This window comes from Ambystoma mexicanum, chromosome 2q (assembly GCF_040938575.1).
Source record: "Ambystoma mexicanum isolate Mex_15411 chromosome 2q, UKY_AmexF1_1, whole genome shotgun sequence".
Classification (NCBI taxonomy): Eukaryota; Metazoa; Chordata; class Amphibia; order Caudata; family Ambystomatidae; genus Ambystoma; species Ambystoma mexicanum.
In genome coordinates this window covers 609,602,579-609,622,811 of record NC_090924.1, presented here as the reverse complement: position 1 = coordinate 609,622,811, position 20,233 = coordinate 609,602,579, and the positions used below count along the sequence as shown (strand labels likewise).

General features: G+C 45.9%; 1 protein-coding gene across 2 annotated transcripts in view; it reads left to right on the top strand.

The window, feature by feature from the left end:
• Positions 1-20,233, top strand: part of OXSR1 (oxidative stress responsive kinase 1) — a 1,686,100-nt gene that overhangs the window by 1,268,469 nt on the left and 397,398 nt on the right. For both annotated transcript variants that reach the window (XM_069647752.1, XM_069647753.1), the window contains exon 13: positions 15,783-15,941. In XM_069647752.1, the coding sequence (XP_069503853.1) occupies positions 15,783-15,941 (159 nt within the window). The remainder of the gene's footprint in view (positions 1-15,782; positions 15,942-20,233) is intronic.

The window sequence follows — 20,233 nt, the reverse complement described above, 5'->3', positions numbered from 1 at the left end:
GGATTTGCTGGTTACGGACTGATTATTTAAGCCTGGTATGAAGGAGAGTGCTCCTCGCATAACTGACATTCAGCCAGTTCTTTTGAAAAAAAAAAAAATATATATATATATATATATATTTTTATTTTTTTATTTTTTTCTAAATGGTATTCGCTGCGCCAATAGCGAACCTACATAGTAATATGAGGTACATTTAACCCATAATGAAACATTACAAGCATAAAGGAAAGTAACTTATCTCGTATATGGCAGCAAAAAGAAAGAGGAAGAAACCTTGTATTGGGGGTTCTTATATAGGAGGCATCCACCGGATTTGTGGAAACAGGGCAGCCTCTGGACTACCTAAAAGGGAGAGGCTCATAGGACTTGCAGTTTGGAGCCTACCTGAGGGATGATAAACCTTTAAACTAAGAATTTTTTCATTTTGCTAACTCAAACAGAAAAATATTTGTTTAAAGTTTAAGAAATGTGTTCAATGGCTGTATTGGTGGCAATAAAAGAGTAAAGCATAATGCTCGCCTCCGGCTTGCCATAGAATCAACAAACCACATTACATTTTCATCTTGGGGCTTCTCTAATAGTCCTCCTTTTCATGGGGAGAAAAGTAATATAAACAGTATAGATCTAGGTGGCTAACATTTTACCAGGCCCTCTTGTCACAGCGGGCAGAGACTTCTTGACCAAAAATCATATACAGTGAAGTTTGACCTTATCTCATACGCCTTGTACTAGACAATATCATTCTAACCCAATCCCACTAGTAATCAGTCAGGTTAATATCAACCGGCCGCTCTTCTCCTATCCTTACAGATGGGTTTTATGTCACAAGCGGAAAGAGTAACAGAAAAGCAAATGCTCCAATAATGTACAGTTATTATTGCATGGAGAGATCACCCCAGAACCTCACGTGGATAAATGAGATCATTCAAAGGCTTCCGCGGTACATGCTTCTAGAATGCAATATTTTGTATGTGTCAAATCCCAGTTGCAGCTGGATCAGTTACTCACTCCCTTCCCCCCTTTTCTCAACAGTTTGAATCCGATGTATGAACAGAGAGATTAAAGTTTTCAAACCTCAAGACATAACTAAGGTAATCGTCCCCAAGGCCATACTCTCTTCACTTATCTTCATTAGTTGCAGCTTTTTCAGGGATTTATTTCAACAGCTTTTCAGCTCCCTACGTCCCAAAAAATATATTCTGTCTCTCCAAGTAACCCTCAATATGACGGGTATGAGTAATCTAGCCTTCACCCCTTGTGCCAATAATGTTTTCTTTAGATCATTGTTTTTTCCTTTTCCTCTTAGTCAGCAGTGCCACATCTGGAAAAAAGGAGGATTCTTGGTTATTGGTAATCTAGATTCTTCTTTGCAGCTCCAGCATTCAAGATTCTCTCCCTATCTTAAACATCTGAGAACTTGCCAACAAGGATTGGTCCGGCTGATGATTCTGAAGGCTTGATGGAGGCATACATCTTAATTCTTCAACATTTATCGACCTGTATGCTTAACTCGCACAATGTTTTCAAGGTATTCCAATTAATATCTCCAGCATTGGATCTTCCATAGATTCACATGCTGTAAATATTCCCCCAGAATCCAGCTGGTAATCCTTGGTTACATTTGGCTATTACTTTTGAAAAGAAACGTTAGGTGTATTGTGTATGCTGTCACCCTCGTTATGGGTGTTTTAGGCCAATCCAGTGGGACATTTAGTATTAAGCTCCTCCTCTCAAGCCGTTCCTCAGATTCTAACCCTGTCACGCTGAAAGGAGTCCATGTGTTCTTTCTCCTCAAGAGAAATCAGTTTTAATTCAGGAAAAATCTATGTCCATGACAGGAAAAGGAATCCTCTCCAGGGAAAGAAGTCATCTGAATAGAAGACGTCATCTCAAGACAGGAGTCCTCTCAGGAAATGGATAAGGGCAAGGCAAAAAAGTCGTTCAAGGCCTGCAGCTCCTGCGGCCTCAAGAACGTCTTCGAAGGCGACAGGCAAGTTGAGTGCATGTAATGCCTTTATCCCAGGCACTCAGCTGAGGATTGTGAAATCTGTAAAGGATTTTGCACAGAAACCCTCAAGGATAGGCACCAGCCTCTAGTGTGTTGGCTCCAGGAGGGTCATTACCCACCTTCAGAGTCGGAGTCCACTAAAGGTATGGCTGTGCCTAGGGGGAAGAGATCCCCTTCAAAAGAAAGGGCAAAATCCTCGGAAAGGCTGCCCAAAAGACACAAACGTCATCACGGCCATGACCAGTCGATGACAGGTGCAGAAGATGCAAAGGTCTAGTCTCCGACAAGCAGCAAACGAGAGGATCCAGCAAAGAAACCGCACGGCCTTAATCGTCTCTAGATATACCCTTCCTCTGTCGACCACGAGCTAGTCATCCACAAGTATGGCAACCCAATCCTCGTCGACCGCACACTCATCGATAGGAACCCCCTCGCCCATGAGCTTGTCGACGGAACTTTCGTCCGTCAACCACAAGCCTGACCAAGTCAAAGGAGGTCATCAAGCCAACCACTGCATCCAAGATTCAACTGCTAACTAAAACTAGATCCAAGCAAACAACCTCGTCGACGGGAGTAAAAACCTCACGCTCGTCATCGTCTATTCCGGGGGGGAGGGGGGTGGCGCAGAGTCCTCGGCAGACACATTTTCAACCAGGCAGTTGGGGGACAAAACCCTGCAACGGCGAGGAGAGGAATTATCAACCCTGACCAAAGAGGCCTGAGACGTCTTGACCAACGCACAAAGTGCAGACAAAAGGTTGTCCCAAACACCAGGGGGCTAATCGGGTACAGTATACACAAGTGCAAGTAATTACCTCAACAGTTTTATCTATAGTCTACTCTGAGGTGTTGACAGAAGACATCCTGCAGCACGAAATTGATTCAGATTTCAGGGCCCAACCGGAGGACCCCTCACTATTTCCAGACTCTGAGTCAGTGGGCAGCCACCCATGCTCTCCTCGACTTCCCCTTACATCAGGACAGGGTCAATTACGTATAACTCCTCTAACCCCGACCACAGCAGGGGCATCCAGCTGCCCTTGGGGGCTTGACATGTGTCAGGTCGTTCGGCCTAATTGTACGCTTAACAGCACAACCAACCCAGTTGCTGATAAACCCACAATCTTATTGTTGCTCCAAGGCCTTTCATCCTTACAAGCGGTGCTATCCCAATTACAGACTAGACTGCCGCCTGCCCAGCCAGAGCAGCAGTATGCACGGCAACCAACTGAAGAACGTCAACCAGTCTCGCCACTCAAGTTGCTAATCGGGTCATCTGCAGGATCATGACCACAGGCCACGCGTATGTCACCTTCAGGGTCCAGACAGGCATTTCCAACCGGGTCCAGATCCCCCATCCGTGCAACCTTGCCTTCAGGGTCAAGGTCATTGCACAGGTCAGGGGGTCAGGAGGAGGGGCCCACCAACATCAGAAGGTTAAGTGTAAGCGGGGAGACATTGCGCAATGTAGACCTACTCTTACGTCCCGTTCCCTTTCCTCCATTCTGTATGGGCGTCCCTTCCAAGGGACGGGAGGCGGAACCTTTTTCACTAGAAAAAAAATCTTCTTCCCCTTTAAATTTAGAGGCACGCAGGGGTGTGGCCCAGGGAGCATGCGCTGCCCTAACTCCGCCCTCCAGCGCCACACCTCAGTCCCCTTTTCTGCGTCGTCGGGAACGGGCCGAATTCGCCAGCGCTCCTGGGTTTGGCTTCGGCCATGTAATTCCACGCGTGGATACTTCTTCTCTTTGTCTTTTTTTGTCTTGTTTATCCTTTAGGTACTCAGTCCTCAGGCGTCACGCTCCTCCACGACGCATGTCAACTTCTACAGGGTTCAGCAGGTGTCCATCCTGCAACAGGCTCTTCCCAACTTCAGACCCCATGCCGTCTGCCTACGTTGCCTTGGCCCAGACCACGGTTGGCAATCATGTTCGGCGTGTGACTCGCTGTCCTCGAAGGCGCTGAAGAACAGACTAGCCAGTTGGAGGGAGCTCTTCCAGAGGTCGCCCCCAGTGGATCTCAAGAACTTTGTGAAACAGGCCCAAGTAGGGCTGATATTTTCCATCGCACCCTGCAAGGGAGACTCCTTCCCAGGTCCTTCGACCAGCACGTGTACCGAGGCTGCTTCCGCTACTGGCCTTCGGGTCGAGGCATCCTCCCTGGTGTGCAGTGTTGAGGGACCAGAAGGTTATTTTACCGGGTCTACACCCAAGGGGCTCCACCCTTTTACCGGCACCATGGCCGAGGGGCTACGCCCTAATACCGGCAATACGTCAGAGGGGGCGCCTAAACACAGCTGTACCGACCCCCGGGTCGAGGGTGTCACACCTACCGGGCCTAGGCCCGAGGAGCAGGGTAGGTCTCGTGATCCACACGCAAGAGTCTTGGAGGAGGCTGGCCCAGCGGGCCGAGCCACACGTCTGACACGTGGCAGGCAACACGACAAAATGGCCACCGCGCCAGAAAGAGACACCTGTTCGACGCCATTCCAGGAAATCGGCGAAGAACGAGTGTTAAGGTAGGACTGACCTCTGCCAGGTACGTGGCCTACAGTCTACCCCTAATTTGCGCAGGGCAGCTTTCCTTTGCGTCCATTTGGACAGGGTACGCAGCGGCACCAGCAGCTCCCTGCTACCCCGTCGGCACCCCCTGCCACCTCTTTGCCCAGTGAGGAGGTGCTCTTCAAGAAGTTCCCGGCCTCATGAAGTCACCTCAGATGGGGGTTATCATCAAAGACGCCATCAGGGAAGTCCTCCCCACAATGCTAGCGACACCACAGATGCATCCGTCAATGCCCCAGGCCCCGGCAGAGCCACCCCCCTCCGGCTCCCCAGCTGACTCCACAGGGGGCTCCACCGCAACCTCCTCAGCCTCTGGCCACAGGCTCTGTATACCAGCCTCCGACGCCAACTGCTCCTCCTCTTCCACAGGATCCTACAGTTGGATACAGATGAGGAGGAGGATCCAGACACACCATCCTCAGCCAGAGCCTTCCACAAACGTCTTGCTGGTCTGGTGGAGTACCTGGGCCTACCCCAACCCGAATTCGAGCAGCCGACAGAGGGTTTCTGGCTGTGTCAACCCATCAGCAGCCACACTCTTCGGTGATCGCTGCGGCATCACTATACTCCAAGCCCCAGTCGTCCTCGGCCTCTTCCTCCGCGGCGCTGTTAGGCAAGGAGAAGATCTTGGAGGCATATGGCAAGAAACTCTATTCCAACGCCTCTCTACATATACTTCAAGCCAACGCTGATGTCATGCTGGCTGCCGCCAACCAGAGATTATGGCTGGAAATTGTGGACTTCCTCCCGGAACTCCCCACCCAGAGCCAATCACGCTTTAAGGCGGGGCTAGCTCAAGCCAATCTGGTGGCGCTTGACCTCATGGAAACCACAGTGGCTCATATTGATACCTCAGGCCGTGCCATCTGAATTGCCATGGACACGAGAAGGACAGCCTGGCTCCGGGCAACAAAATTCAACCTGAATGTCCAGGAGCGCATTCTAGATCTACCGTTCGGGGAGTGGGGGGGTGTGGGACCTCTTCCACTCGTCTACGGACAAGGAGCTGGACAAAAAGAAAAACAGCTCACAAGCAGCAAAGTCTTTATCCATCCTTACAAAGACCACGCCCAAATCGTACACCCAATCTCAGCAGCGCTCGGAAAGGGGTCAGACATATGGAGGGTTTCGTGGCTTCCAGCAACGGAGATCCAGGCAGCTTGACCGCTCGCAGTCTCAGAACCGGCAAAAGCAACCAAAAGGGGGGAGGGGAGTAAGGACTTTTTCCAGTCTCCCTCTTCAGCAACAGCCTCCAAGGGAAAGAAACCATGACATGCCCCTTCGGATCCATGTGTCACCGGTGGGGGACAGGCTTGCTCTCAATGCATATTTCTGGCGACAGAATTTTGTGGACCCCTGGATCCGCTCCGTAGAATCCACGTGGGTACCGTACCATCTTCCTATCCCAGCCTCTCCTCCCTCCTCCCCTCCACTCCCACAGGTTGGGACAGCAACTCCTTTGGCAGAGATCCGGTCGCTCGTAGAGAGCCAGGTAGTGGAGGAAGTCCCAGCCTCCCAGCGAGGCTTTGACTATTACTACAGGATTTTCGCCATTCAGAAGAACCACCAGGTGGGCCTGAGAGTTGTGCTTGACCTTTCCACCCTCAACCTCTCCCTACCCCTGCAAAAATTCAAGATGGTTACGCCAGCTTTTATAGCAGAGACATTGGACAAGGGAGACTGGATGTGCTTCCTGGATCTTAAGGACTTCAGATTAGTGGGGACAGACCCTGTGCGGAAGGAGGCATTTATCAGTGAGGTGATGAAGGGGGCGAGTACACTTGCTGCTTCTTTTATGACCGAGGCAGGACAGGCATCGCCTTGGCAATCAGAGGGTTTAAGTGAGGATATGATTTTTTGTATTTCTTGGGGAGACGCACGGGATAATTTGAAACGCTCAGTGGGCTTAGGGGTGGTTGAACTTTGAATACTCCTATTTACTCAGATGGGGGTAGGTTTGGTTTCTTGGTGGCTATTTTATTTTGGAGCATATTGATTTTGTTGGCTAGTGTGTCTTGGAATATTAGTGCACCATTTTTGATCTTTAATGCAGTTATCAGTGGGGGGTGGGAGATTAATGTTCCCTTAAAAGGTTAAAAAGTTCTCTAGTACTGGAACTTGCTTTGTCAATCCTGTTATAGGTTTCACGTTTTGCTAGGATAATTTCTTCTTTGTAGGTGGCTGTAATTTTTAGTAGGGTGTCTTTGTTGGCTGTAGTGTTTTTTTTTTTTTTCCAGATGGATTCGAGCTTCCTTTTTTCATTTCTTAGAACTTTGAGCTTAGGAGTGAACCAGGTGTTCAAGTGTGCTCTGGGTTTACTTTTTTGCATTTTTAGAGGGGCAGTAGCATTGCCATTGAACTCATGTTTTTGGTAGTGCAACTTAACCATAAAGTCCCTTTTAACAAAGTTTTTTCACTGAATTTAATAGGTTTAGACCACAAAGACATTGGGTTTCGTAGATGTACCATACAGCATAGGAAATTGATGTCTCCATACCAAGGAGCACAATAACCACCAAATGTTCATCTGAGCGCATACAGTGGCTAGCTTTCCAACTGCTGGAAACCAAATTAGTTGTCTTACATACTGCTACCATTCATCAAAGTGAATAAACATGTATACATTGCACCATGTATGTAATTCGCAAGGAGAATGAAGTAAGGTAAGTGTGCCAACTCTGTACTTGTGAAACAGACCAAAGGCATACAGTATGCACCATAATGGAAATAACCAGTACACAGTCCACGTGTGCGTCCAGCAATATTTCCACACTGCTGATACACATGAAAACGAAGAAACAAATTTCAGATTAAGGAATGTATTGAGAGCAAAACGTAACTCCAATGTGGTAACTACACTGAAGTGTCTCCTATAAATGTCTAATTTCTGCAGTGTACCACAATAGCAAACCATGATATTTGTTATTTTTTTTCGCAACAATGCCAAGCACCCTAGAATAGCTGGAAAAGAACGTCCCTCTTGCCTAAATAAGTAAGGATAATAACTGCATGGGCAAGCAGCATAGTGTAAAAAGAAATGTAGGTAATATGTATTGCTTTATGTACACTTCACACATAGGTTTGTGCGTAAGAGGACACACTTTACATTGAAGGAATGCATCAATAGCTGCACCTCTTCCATAACAGCATGTAGCCACACACAATCCATGAGACACTGTAAAAAGTAATGCACACAGCCAGTATGTAAAAATGAAACAATTGCTAAACAATTACTAGTACTCCTACCCTGTCCAAATACGGCCAATGTTTCTTACAAATTAAACGTGTACATGTAAACTGTTTGTGAGTGTGTGCATATTTGTTGCTTTGGTGCTGCCAATGCATTGTGACTGTAGCGCACAGTGCTGCCCTAGATTCCGGCAGGTAAGCAAAACAGAGGTTTCCTACTGAGAGTGCATGTGGCCGGCATATGTTCAATCGCAATGGAAGTGTCCATGCGACTACAGAACTGGCCTCATATCCTCATTTTCTCATTTCCTTTTTAATTAGTCGTGGCATCGGACGTCTTTTAGTTGCACAGCTATACATATACGTATGCGTATCCCATCCTCTGTCTCCTGGTAATGCCACCCCTTTCGCCACGCCTACCGAATCATGCCGCACACTACATAATTTCAAACTGTGCTGCCGCCTACGGATTTCGTGTTGCAAAGCTACCAATTCATGACTGCGTCATGGCTGGCTGCCTGGGGCCCATTGGGAGCAAGTAGCAGGATGCTCCAGTGTACAGTGGGCGTGTTAAATGGCCCAATGCCTTGATTGATGAGCTGCTTGTCGTTTCATTACGTGTGAAACTCACACAGAGTCTCTGCACTTAGCAACATGAGGGTACGTAGCAAGTTCCTCACTACCGTTTGCACAAGTGCATAAAATATTGGACTGCACATATAACAATCAGTAGTGACTCTGGAAAATATGAACGCTGTTGCTGTTTGCTAAATCCCAGACAGTTACATGTGAGCACAGCTGAGTAAGCAACAAAATATTGGAATCTCAAACATTAACAGTGTCGGTTAGAAAAGTATGGTGGCAGCATGGCGCTGCCGGAACAACTGTTTTGTTGCGCTTCCTAATGAAAATGCGTGTCTCCTGATGAAAAGCATTCCTATGTGGCAAAATGTACTCATCTCCATAAATGCTACAGATACCACTAATATAGTACCATCAAGTGAGGGAACTTTTGCCTGGATGCACAGATTGCTATAGTAGAAGACTTGCATACAATATGCTGCACATCAGGAAGTACAAGAACAAATTACCAGTGGTAAGACATTCACACATATGGCAGCGCCACTGCTCAAGCTGTGAAGGAGTAGTGCATGATACGTTGGATATATACATTCGCTGTTCTATTGTACTGTTGATCGCAACATGTACAGTGGCCCTTTGTTCACACGCAAGACAAATAGAACACAGTGCATATTGGGACCTGCTTGCAGTCGACAGCTTTCATTCGCAATGTGTGTCCAAGTCCCTGCCCACCCTTTGCAGTAGTTATTCCAATTACCTGCTAACAACATCATATACAGTACTGTAATATTCAGTTGGTGACTAATGTACAAACGTTACGCTTCCAACACATTCTTGCTCACACCACACCCAGAAGCCTTATTGCACAATGTCGTAGCTTCCACAGACCCATTTCCGTGCGCGCCATTCTGCAAATGTCCCGGATGTGCATGTGGAATCCCGGAAGTAACAGAGTTTACACATACTTTTCGTGCTGTGTGCAGGTGTGGCGGAATACATTTCAACCAGTACAGCGGATTTTATATGTAGTGAGGGCTCTAAAAAAAGGCTGTTGCGGTTTTGTTTGTGTAGATGCTCTTAAGGGAAAACTCTTTCTGTGGTTGCTATAGAGATTTTTATATTTGTGCACTCTGCCCATTCTTACAACAACCTCTTCACTGCATCCTGTACATGCCACTACAAAACACCATTACCAATATTGCACAAAGAAATGCCATTGTCATGGAATAAGTCCACATTTTTTGAAGCAATGTGTTGTAAAATGATGTAGCAGAAGCTCTTGTGTTACAAGCTTAACTCTTTATTACTGCAGCAAAATCAGCAGTGCAAAACGGACAACGTGCAGCATTTAGTCCAAAGGTAGCTGGCCTTCAACAGTGCAGGGTGATGCAATGAAATGCAGACTCTGGAGTTGTTTTCCAGTTCATTTGAGAGGAGGGCCGGAAGCTCGACCTGCTCGGTGTCCCCTGCCGGCTTAGTCTGAGTCGGTGACGGCTTTGTGCTCTTTCTACCCGGCTCTTTGGGGTTCACCCGAGGTCTGGAGAGACTTTGGCGTCACACGAGATCCCAACAGAATGTCAATCTTGCAGAAAAATATTGCAGCATCATACAAAAATATAGACTTGCTCCCTTTGCTGATACATCTTCCTCCTTCGCAGGGAACAAACTGCATTAGCACAGGTGCATAGTCTTAGTGGTATGTATAATACAAAGGATTTTCGCTTTTTATACAGATTTTTCTTTTCCTGTACTCCACGCATTCTTACAGTAAGGTTTTCAATGCATCTTGTAAATGCTGCAAAAGAATACCATTGCCAATGTTCGACAAAAACTTGCCATTGTCATGGAAGAAAACTGCATTTCTACACCCAATGATGTAATTGTTGCAGAAGAACATTCCAGCTTTGCCCAAAAATTTGCAATTTTTCCATTGATGGTACAGCTTTTGCCCTCTGAGTGGGAAGAAACTCCATTCCAACAGGCCCACATTCTTCTTGCCGGTATAGATGAGAATAGAATTTTCGCAGTGGGAAAGAAACGCCTCACTGCTGTTAGCAATCTCCTCAGTTGATGCACCACATATGAAGAAGAAGCGCGACCCACATGCTGAGCTCCATAGTGTAGCACGATAACACGAAAAGGCCCGAAAAGTGAACACTTCTTTGCAGATGCCGAAATTGCAGTAGTCGACAGCGCACAGCAATTCCTCCACTCCATTCAACCCGAAATTGCCATCCAAGTCTTTTTCCTCGGCATACCTGTGCTAATCTACCACAAAGCCATCACCCCGTAACAGCACTCTGTGTCCCTCCATTTCTACCAGTCTGAGTGCACGAAGTACAGTAACAATTTGTTACCACCCCTACCTGTGAGGCGGAACCTAAGAAGCTAATTGGATAATCCCGACAGGCACGTTCCCATTGCCCAGCATGCTTACAAGGGCACAATGTGGCATGTGCGCTTTCCGAACTAGCGCAAGGGCCGCGCCCCAGTGAAGCAGGAGGAGTCCTTCTTCCTATTGGTGCTTTTTCCTGTGACGTACACCCTGAACACCTGATTGGCCAAATGCCATAGTCCCATTTCCATTGGCCAGCATGGTGAGAAGGGCAGAATGTGGCACGTGCGTGTTGGCTGCACCCCAGTGAAACAGGAGGAGTCCTCCTTTACTTTGCACTATCTTCTCTGCGGCACTGCCTCATTCGCTTATGCGTTAATAGGCACACACGCATCCACCAATCGCATCGAAGCCGCCATCATCCAACACTGTCACTCCTGTACAACACTTCAAATGTACCGTTACACATTTACAGTACAAGTGTTGTGCCATTTCAAAGCACGTCCACTACAAAGTTCTTGGAAACTATGTACGCTTTCTTCATCCGCATATATCCACATGGCCACCCAGGATGTGGCACGTGTAATCCTTAAAGTACAGCACAATCCGCTACCCTTTCATGATAGTGAGGGGGGGTGGCGGGGTAAGTAACATGAACCTCACAATGGGATTGGATCTTCCGTTGTTGATGTATAAAAAAATGTTTTTAAACAGGTGTGCGAGCCACTTTTTGTTTTTCCTCTTTATATGCGTATTTGTTTGCCTCTCCCCACTTTTTTACCACATTCTGATCAATGTTTCTTGCAGAATGTAAAAGAAAACAGCATTGCCAATGGCGCTCAAATAAATGCCATTTCTATGGAACCACTGCATATTGTGCAACCGCATCACCTCATAATGGGTGGAGAACATGCTAGCAGTCTGCATAAAATCACGCATAATTCTGTTTATAACAGGCCTTCCGACCTCTGGCTGGGGACATATTACACCGTCATGGGCCCATACTCCTCTTGGTGTTATGCATGAGAAAACTACCTTAGCAGTAGGAAAAATCTGCATCACTACATTCAGCAACCTCTTCAGGCGGCGGATTAAACGTCCACATGACCTATAACCCAAATGTAGACTTCCATAGTGCACAACGACAAATTCAATGTTCTTGACGGAGGCCACATATCTGCAAAGTCGAACTATTCCGCCGAAACGGCAGTCAACCTGACAGCCCCAAAAAGCGTCCACTCCTTCCAACCCGAAATTACCAGCAATGCCTCTTTGCATGCAACACCTGTTCAGATGGCGCACAAAGGTGTCACCGACGATGAGCCCTGTGCATCTCTCCATCTCCACCAACCTCACGAGACAGTATTTAGACGATTTGGTACCGCCCCTTCCTTGCAACCACACCCTAAACACCTAATTGCCTATTTCCCACAATTCCATTTCCACCATGCTCATAATGGCAGAATGTGGCACGTGCGCTTTCGCATCTACAGTTAAGGCCACGGGCCAGTAACGCACACACAATACTTCTTACCTTTGCACAAGCATTTTTGCTCCACACCCCATTGGGTGCTGGCAAATTTTCAAACACGCATGCAGCAATCACACAAAAAACCTCTGCATACCACACTATAATTTCTGCACACCACTCCATAATTACCGTTGCACATTTTCAGTACATGTCCTGTTTCATTCCAAAGCCCCTCCACCAGAAACCTCTGCTAAAGAATGCAGGATTGCAGCATCCACAATTATCCAAGGGCGCACCCACCACACCTTTGGCCATGCACACAGCAGTACAGCCCTTTCCACACCTACGACAACACTATGGATCCATGCATGCCACCATTTTGCCACCTAAAATAATGCACAAACGTAACATATGTAGCTCCACTTCTACTCAACTCCCCCACACCAAATAACACCCATTCACGGAAAAGTGTCCCAGTTAGCAGAATCCACAAACATATCACAGCCCGTACCACCCCTACCCACTGCCATTCACAAAGTATTGTCACTGGCAACCTATTCACAACAGCTGCACAATATTGGGCCTACTTCAATAAATGTGCACACATCACAGTAACCAAGCACATGTAAGCTGCACTTCAACATTACATAAACACTGCACCCTGTAGCCACACTACACAACTTCTCGCTGCACCATCTCCTGCTGTACACCAAATACTGTACCATGTTGCAACTATCACCACAACCATGGAACGCAAAATACACCCTTTGGAACTCACTTGTGCTGCTGTAGCACGTGTACAGTGTACTCCAAACCAATTCTCCAAACATCACCACTCAGTGCCTAATGCACTGTCAAACCTGCAAGGCTGCAGTGGGTGTGCTCCTTGCACACATGCCCTGTACCGTAACTCTACCAATCATGTCAGCATTTCACCGCATACCACTATGCACATACTCACCACTGGCACCAGCACTCCTACCCAACATCCACACCGAAATGCATATGCACAGCGTTATATGCAATAGTCTCCATAATGTACTCCCATTACTGTCTCCGGCACCCCTTTGCCCTTTCATTCACATACGATTGTCTTACCCACTTCCACTCAGGAAGTATTGTCACTGCCAACCTAACCACAAACTACTCACAACATTGCCTATACTGCAAGCAATCTGCACATAGCACACTATCCAAGCACATATAAGCTGCCCTTTAACCATACTGACAGGATGCAGAGTCAACAATACATTAGTGCATCGTTCTGCTCGACGCCTAGGCTCTTGAGTGCATGGCCTCCGGCCTACGACCTTTGGCCATGCACCCAATAGTCTAGGCCTTGCACACACCCACCCCAACGTAATGCCACCATACATGTCACCAACTAACACAATCTACATACACAACACTCCCACCAGCACTCCTACCGAGCACTCCTACCCAGCCTACGCACTGCCATTGAGCTATCCAGTACTAAATTGCAACATTTACCATATTGTAAAAATAAAACATTGTCTCTGGCATCCCTTTGCACTGTCATTCACATACTACGGACATACCGACTTCCGTTCACTAAGTATTTTGTCACTGCCAACCTACCCACATACTGTTTGCAACAGTAAACCTACTCCACACAATCTGCACATCCCACACCCCCGTCTACCGGATACAGAGTCTGACATGCATTGCTACGGTGGGTGAGCTCAAGCCCTAGGCTCTTCAGTGCATGGCTGCTGACCTTCGGCCATGCACCCAATAGTATAATCCTTCAACAGACCCACTGATACATCATGCACCCATGCATGCCACCATGTGCCCAACTACCACTATCCATCCACACAGCACAGGCATCTGCACTCCCACCCAGCCTATGCCATGTGCAATTCTGAAATTCACCTGCCACCCCGAACCACGGAAAGTGGTCGCCGCAAACAGGTTGCGGCAAAAGTTATTGGGCCGTTAAGACAGCTGTCTGCAATCGCCACACAAAGTAGTCAGCTGTCTACGTACCTGCAAATTGACGCAATATGCACTAATACTGCAGCCACTCCTCCATCTTCTTCCCCCTATTTACATGTCTCACATTAACCACTTCTCACTCCCCCAACCTTTCCCTCCCTTCTTACGGCCAACACATGGCGTACAGTATATTTTGCAGACCCTTCCGTCGGCGCACTGCCCTCCGATACACCATGTGGCGTTTCCCAAACACTTTGCCGCACAGCACGCTTCCCTCCAGCCAACCACCGGCGTGCCTCAGGCCAATGAGACTTTGGTCCGCAGGGGACCCAGATAGCACACATTTTTTGGGACGTACATTTCAGTAATTTGCAACTAAAGTACTGGTCGGATTTCCACCAAGTTTCCGCTCCTACCGCATATTTGGTGAAAATCAGTTCGGGCTGTAGCCGTGCGCAAAGTTTTCCCCCATTCAGTCTACGGGGGAAAAAAAGAATTTGGGACCCCCCCTATAACTTTGCGCCTCTGACCGAAACTTTACCCAACTTGTTGAAAAAATTCAGAGCCGGCCATGTACTTTTTTTGGTGAGGATTCCTCCCGGAGGAGTGAAGTTATAAGCCGCTGAAAAAGTGCTCTTCCTATGAGTTTAGCAACTTAACCATAACTACACAGCCGCTACAGCGGGCCGTGAAGTATATACCGCAAAGGCCAGAGCATCCTCTGTGGTGTTCCAGTTTCTCATTGCACTTGGTTATCTGCTGTGCAACCACTCTGTTTCGTCCCACCTTTATGCAAGCAATATGCATTGAATGTCAGCACAAGAGTATATATTGATATTTCCCGTCGGCTCATCTGACTGCTGCCTGTGCCGTTTAGATCAACATTGCTTTAAAATCTTTGTCGTTTCGAATGTGCAAAGAAAGATTTGACAATTGCGCTGATCCAGTTTCAAAATCTGTTTTTATACCTTTTATTAGACTGACAATCTGATGAGATTGGTACCATGTATTCGCTTTTGAAGCAACATTGACCTCTTCATCTGATGGTTGTCGCTGCTGTGTTTTAGCTCTGTGACCACCACCTGATGAAGAGGTCTATGGGACTCGAAGTTAATTTATTTTACCATTTCAGCATAATATTTTCAATTAGTTTAATAATAGGAATACAAACTTGGATTGTGTATCCTGTAGAAAGAAGGGAGGAATGGACATAGCACTAGTTGCAATAGGGCCTTTTCTACTCCTAGTTGTCCAATTAAAATTAATCAGGAACCCTGTCCTCCGACCTGTCCCCTCTTTGTAAGGATAGAGTGAAGAATAACTGATGTATGGGGAAACTGGAGGAGCAAGAGGCCAGATCATGCCGATGCACCTGAGCTTGTGCTTTAATATTGCTTTCACCTTTCTTACTGTGTATAAAGAACTCTGGTCACACCTTTGAACTCTTGGAACAGAGCACTGAGTCATTTCTGGGAGTAACTCATACTTGCTGTAGAAACCTTAAAGTTTAAGGAATTTTGTGATGGTCTGACAATGCCTTTCCTTCACTTTTTAAAAATGATGATGCCTACAATTATCTTTAGGAATTAATGTACAGCTTTTTGGCGGTAGCTTGTTCCTTTTAATCTACTATCAAAACATCTGCATAGTTGATTAATTGAAATATTTCTTCACTAGCTTTTTCCAGCAGGCGAGCCCACTGCTGCCTTTCTTCAAGCGCCTGCCCAGCCCGCAGCCCAACTACCTCAACCAGCAGGCCAATCATCTCCTCAGCTATCGCAAGTCACAGTCCCTCAGCCGACTGCAAATGTTGCTGCGCCTTCATTAGCAGTACAGGTAATGCTACAAAAATGATTTAAGGATGGTTTACTAAATATATGTAGTTTCTCATGTAAAGCCTTATAAAAAATATATATATATATATATATCCAACACAGGTTCCATACTAGTCCTCTGTAAAAGAAACCTTAATGACAGATTTAGCCTGTATGGAAGGAAATCTAAAATCAATTATTTTTCTATATTGAATGTTTTGTTTTCAAATGCTTTCTCCTTTTAAATGTCAACAATTTCTGCCAAGGCAGTGTAGTTATTTGAAGCCAACTTCACTTAAGATAAAAGTGCATAGAGACGAAGAACAGAATGTTTCTTCACAAGATTCGAACCCCAAAGATGGGGCATGGTGAAATTTTCATTGCGATAAATTGAATATATATGGGGTATAAAACACCCTACCATACTTTACAATGATATTGAAAGTCACAGTGGAGTTCTATATCCATTTAGTAGAGCAAGGCTGAAGTCTGAATTCCTTTATAATATTCAACAACTTTGAGCTGATTTGCAGTATACTTTTGGTACATGAAAGGGGATGTTTTCCTTACACACTGTCATATGATCATTCCCTTTTAACATTTGGTTTCTTACTCTAAAGTAAATATTTTCCAGTAGCATTCATACAGAACACATGTAGAATGTCTGTTGTTGGAAACCTGCACCCAAATACGGACTGCAATTTGAGGTAAACAAATATTGTGAAAATCATTTTTTTAGGGTAGAATAAGTATGAACACACAGGTGTAGTATACTGCTCTTGTCGTACTCGAACAATACACTTCATAAACATCCATGCATAAATGTATTCTTGTCAAAGGACTGAATTGCAAGAGGATATTGGTTCAGAATAATCTAATTTGTAAAGCTAAACAGCCCTTAACTGTTTTTGTAGTGGATGGAATTTCTGCTGAGGTGAATTGTGTGCTGCCTCAGCCAGTAGGCATTGTGATGTTGCAACGGGGCGTAATAAATCATTATAGATCAGACCATTTTATTGTACTCTACCGTTGGTCGTAGTGTACCTTCGGAATTCATTTTTCTACTAATTGCACACTGAATAACTCCCTCTAGGTTGCATAGGTTTGCCGTTTAAATCTCTGGTAGACTGCCTTTTATTCAATTTGGCCTGGTTGGTGGGTTCTGGAGCAACTCTGAGGTCTGAGTCAGCCTTTATTGAGTATGCTGTTGCTAAGAAACAGAGACCCACTCGCTGAGATTTGTATTTGTGACCGCAAAAACATATTATTGCTTTCTTGGCCTGGTGTAGTACAGTAAATATATCCTTGCATTGTACCCAAGAATATATCGAAATACTTCACATCAGAGTTCCAATGTCCACACTGCAACTTGCTGGATGAAGTTTGGCCAGCCGATCCAAGTCTGCAACGGATTACTTTAGATTTAGAAATTGTCTTGTTATAGCATTGCTAATTAGAAAATTATTCTCTATCCATGTATGTACATTTTGAATGTGTACGTTTGAAATAAAGATTGTGACAAGTTTGCAAAGCCCTAGCTTCAGTGTTGAGGAAAACACGTAATGCAAGAGTTTTGAACAAATTTACATTTTGCAGGGCTCGAAATTAAGATTGGATAAGCTCCTGCGTATTGTAAGTAACTCGTGGTAAACAACAGTAAAGACAGACACAATTATGACAGTTCAAGGGTGTTTATTATACTGTAAATGCAGGGTGGAAAAACACCTAACATAGATCTAAGGTGGGAGCAAGTTTCGACCATCAAATGAAAAATAAGGCAGTCCTTGTGGAGTCTTGTCAAAGTAAAAGGCCTATGTTAAAAATAAAGATTGCCAAATCCTTCAAACTAATGGCAAAAAAAGTGTAGGATAGGGTTTTCAATAAAGAAGGAAGTGTTCAAAAATAATAAGTCGGGATGCTATTGCGAGGGGTCTCCCTTCCCCACGAGCACAGGACAAAGTGGATCTCCTGAGCATAGCACATGCTCAAGCTTTCCCCAGCACGAGCCGACAGTTCTGTACCAGCTATCAGGTTCTTCAGTGGTTAAGTCTCTTTGCAGTTAAAAGGCTCTTGCCTTTGAGGGCCTGACGTATTCAACAACAGAGTTCCTTTCCAAATGGACTTTGGGGTGATGTCTTTTCACCTCTGGATCTCCCTTGGTCGGGCTCAGACCCAAATGACAAGGGGGACAATTCAGTTCCCCTGCTCTTAGAATATTTCTTGCTTTCACAAATCTTAATGTCTTTTCAAACAATTCACTGTGGACATCCCTCTGTCGGGTTCACTCTTGTCAACACATTGTTCATGGGACTTCAGGCTCCTCCCTTTATTGTTAGCATCCCTCTGCCGGGATCACTTTTGCCCACCTTTGTAACACACTGTTCATGCACTATTTTCACCAAGCGGGATTCATTTCCTGTTTCACAATCATCTGTCGGTTAAAGACTTTTGGCTGTATAGAGGATTTTACAAGACCCCTGTATGACCACTTTGGCCTCTTTTCGCCTTTTCCCAATGCCTTCTGGTTACAGTAGTTTCTAACATCGGGAAATCGGCCAGAGTTTCCTGTGTGTGCACCCACGTGGTGCCAGACTTCACTGTTGCTAGTTTTCCCCGTTTTTCATCAATAGCTCTTTAAGCCTTTAACAGTTCAAATTAGCCGTTTGTTACTTTTCGTTCAACACAGTTCGGTTTCTTATCGACTCTCCCCTCGATTCACCGACTCTGATGAACTGCTAGGCTTTCTTTCTCTTTGGAGTCAAGGTTTGTACCACAGAGACAAGCGTCCCACACCGGCTTGGTAATCAGCGAAGGAGGGTCTTGTGTACGGTTGACATCTGCTGCAACACACGCTGACTGTTGTTTGCAGTTTTATGATTCCTTCTGCAGAGATTTCACAGGCCTTGGTCGGAAAAGGCAAGGTCACTTCTCTCCTTGTCACCATCTCGGTATGCACAGTCTTTCTCCTTCTCTTGAACTGCTGTGCTGAGTTAGCTCTCACGTTGTGCGGTCTGCCTTACTCGTCCTGTGCTCCACCTTTTATCCCTGTGAGGAAGGGAAAGGGCTGTCGGGGGTGTGTGATTTTGGTCAATTGCCTGACTTTGCCTGACCCTTGTATTGGGTCATGTCAGAAAAACAGGTCTGGTGTTAGTCTCTTTCGTGTTGTGCGAAAGTGTTTGTCGGAAAAGGGGGTGGGCAGTGTTTTGGCATATCCTACATGGTAGGATGGGGAAAAGGTGTTGAAAGAAGGGGGATACCATGTCTCGCCAGTGGGTGTCCCACTCCCTAAGGACCCCCATCCAGGTGATCCTCCCTCACTGGTCCACTCCCACGAACTGGATCCAATAGCGTTGGCCATGTCCTGGCCACCTTGATGGCAGATCCCCGGGGATTAGCTAGAAAACACCTTCCGGTTTCTTACAGTATCCACCAGTAACCAGTCACCAGGAGCTAACACTGGGGAATGAGGAGCTAAGTACATAGTATTCCACAAATCTAACTTCCACATAAAATTCAAACATATAATTGTATCCATTATTTATGAGCATGTATGCTTTGAATCACATATAGATGTGTCCTAATGTGTATTTATAGATTGTTCCAAATGCACATGAGTTATATTCACATAGTTGTCTTTGTTCGGCATCAGTCTGGGAATCCAAAAGTATCTCCTGGTAAATGTTGGTTTTAAGCTAACTAGGCTCTTCTAGGCTGTAAGCAGGAGGTTAAAGCTCATGATGGGGACCCTGGCTGTGAGGCTGGGCATGGATATGAAGGAAGAGGCACACTGGACACAGCTGCCAGCAGCAATCTCGCGGGAACTCGAGTGAGGCAGATCATGACAAATTCAGCTTACTCGCTTCTAACCTCAACCGCTTCAGCAGTGTGCGTCAGACTGACATTTATGGGTTCATTGGGAAGAGCATTCGTTGAGAGCAGAGGTTAACTTTTTCCATTGGAAGTACTGTACGAGAGAGAGAATATAATAACTGAAGCTGTTTTAAGGAAAATGCAACATTGTGATAGACTTCAGCAGCCATAAAGGCTCCTTTTTGTCCTGACTGCATTGCAGCTTGGTGCCTGTGGCGCTCCTAGCTCTTACAGCCACAAAGCCCCTAGATTGCTCTCCTCGGCAGGTGAGTTCCCCCATGCTCAGCCACAGAAGTATGTAAATAGTTGCCTTTCAAGTATAGGTAGCGTTGAGGCTTCAGACTCCTGACTCATTCATAGGACTGTGTGTGTAACGTGACCATTTATATAACTTATACTATGAACTGAACTGCCTCTTGGAACTGCCCTGCACATCCTTTTGAA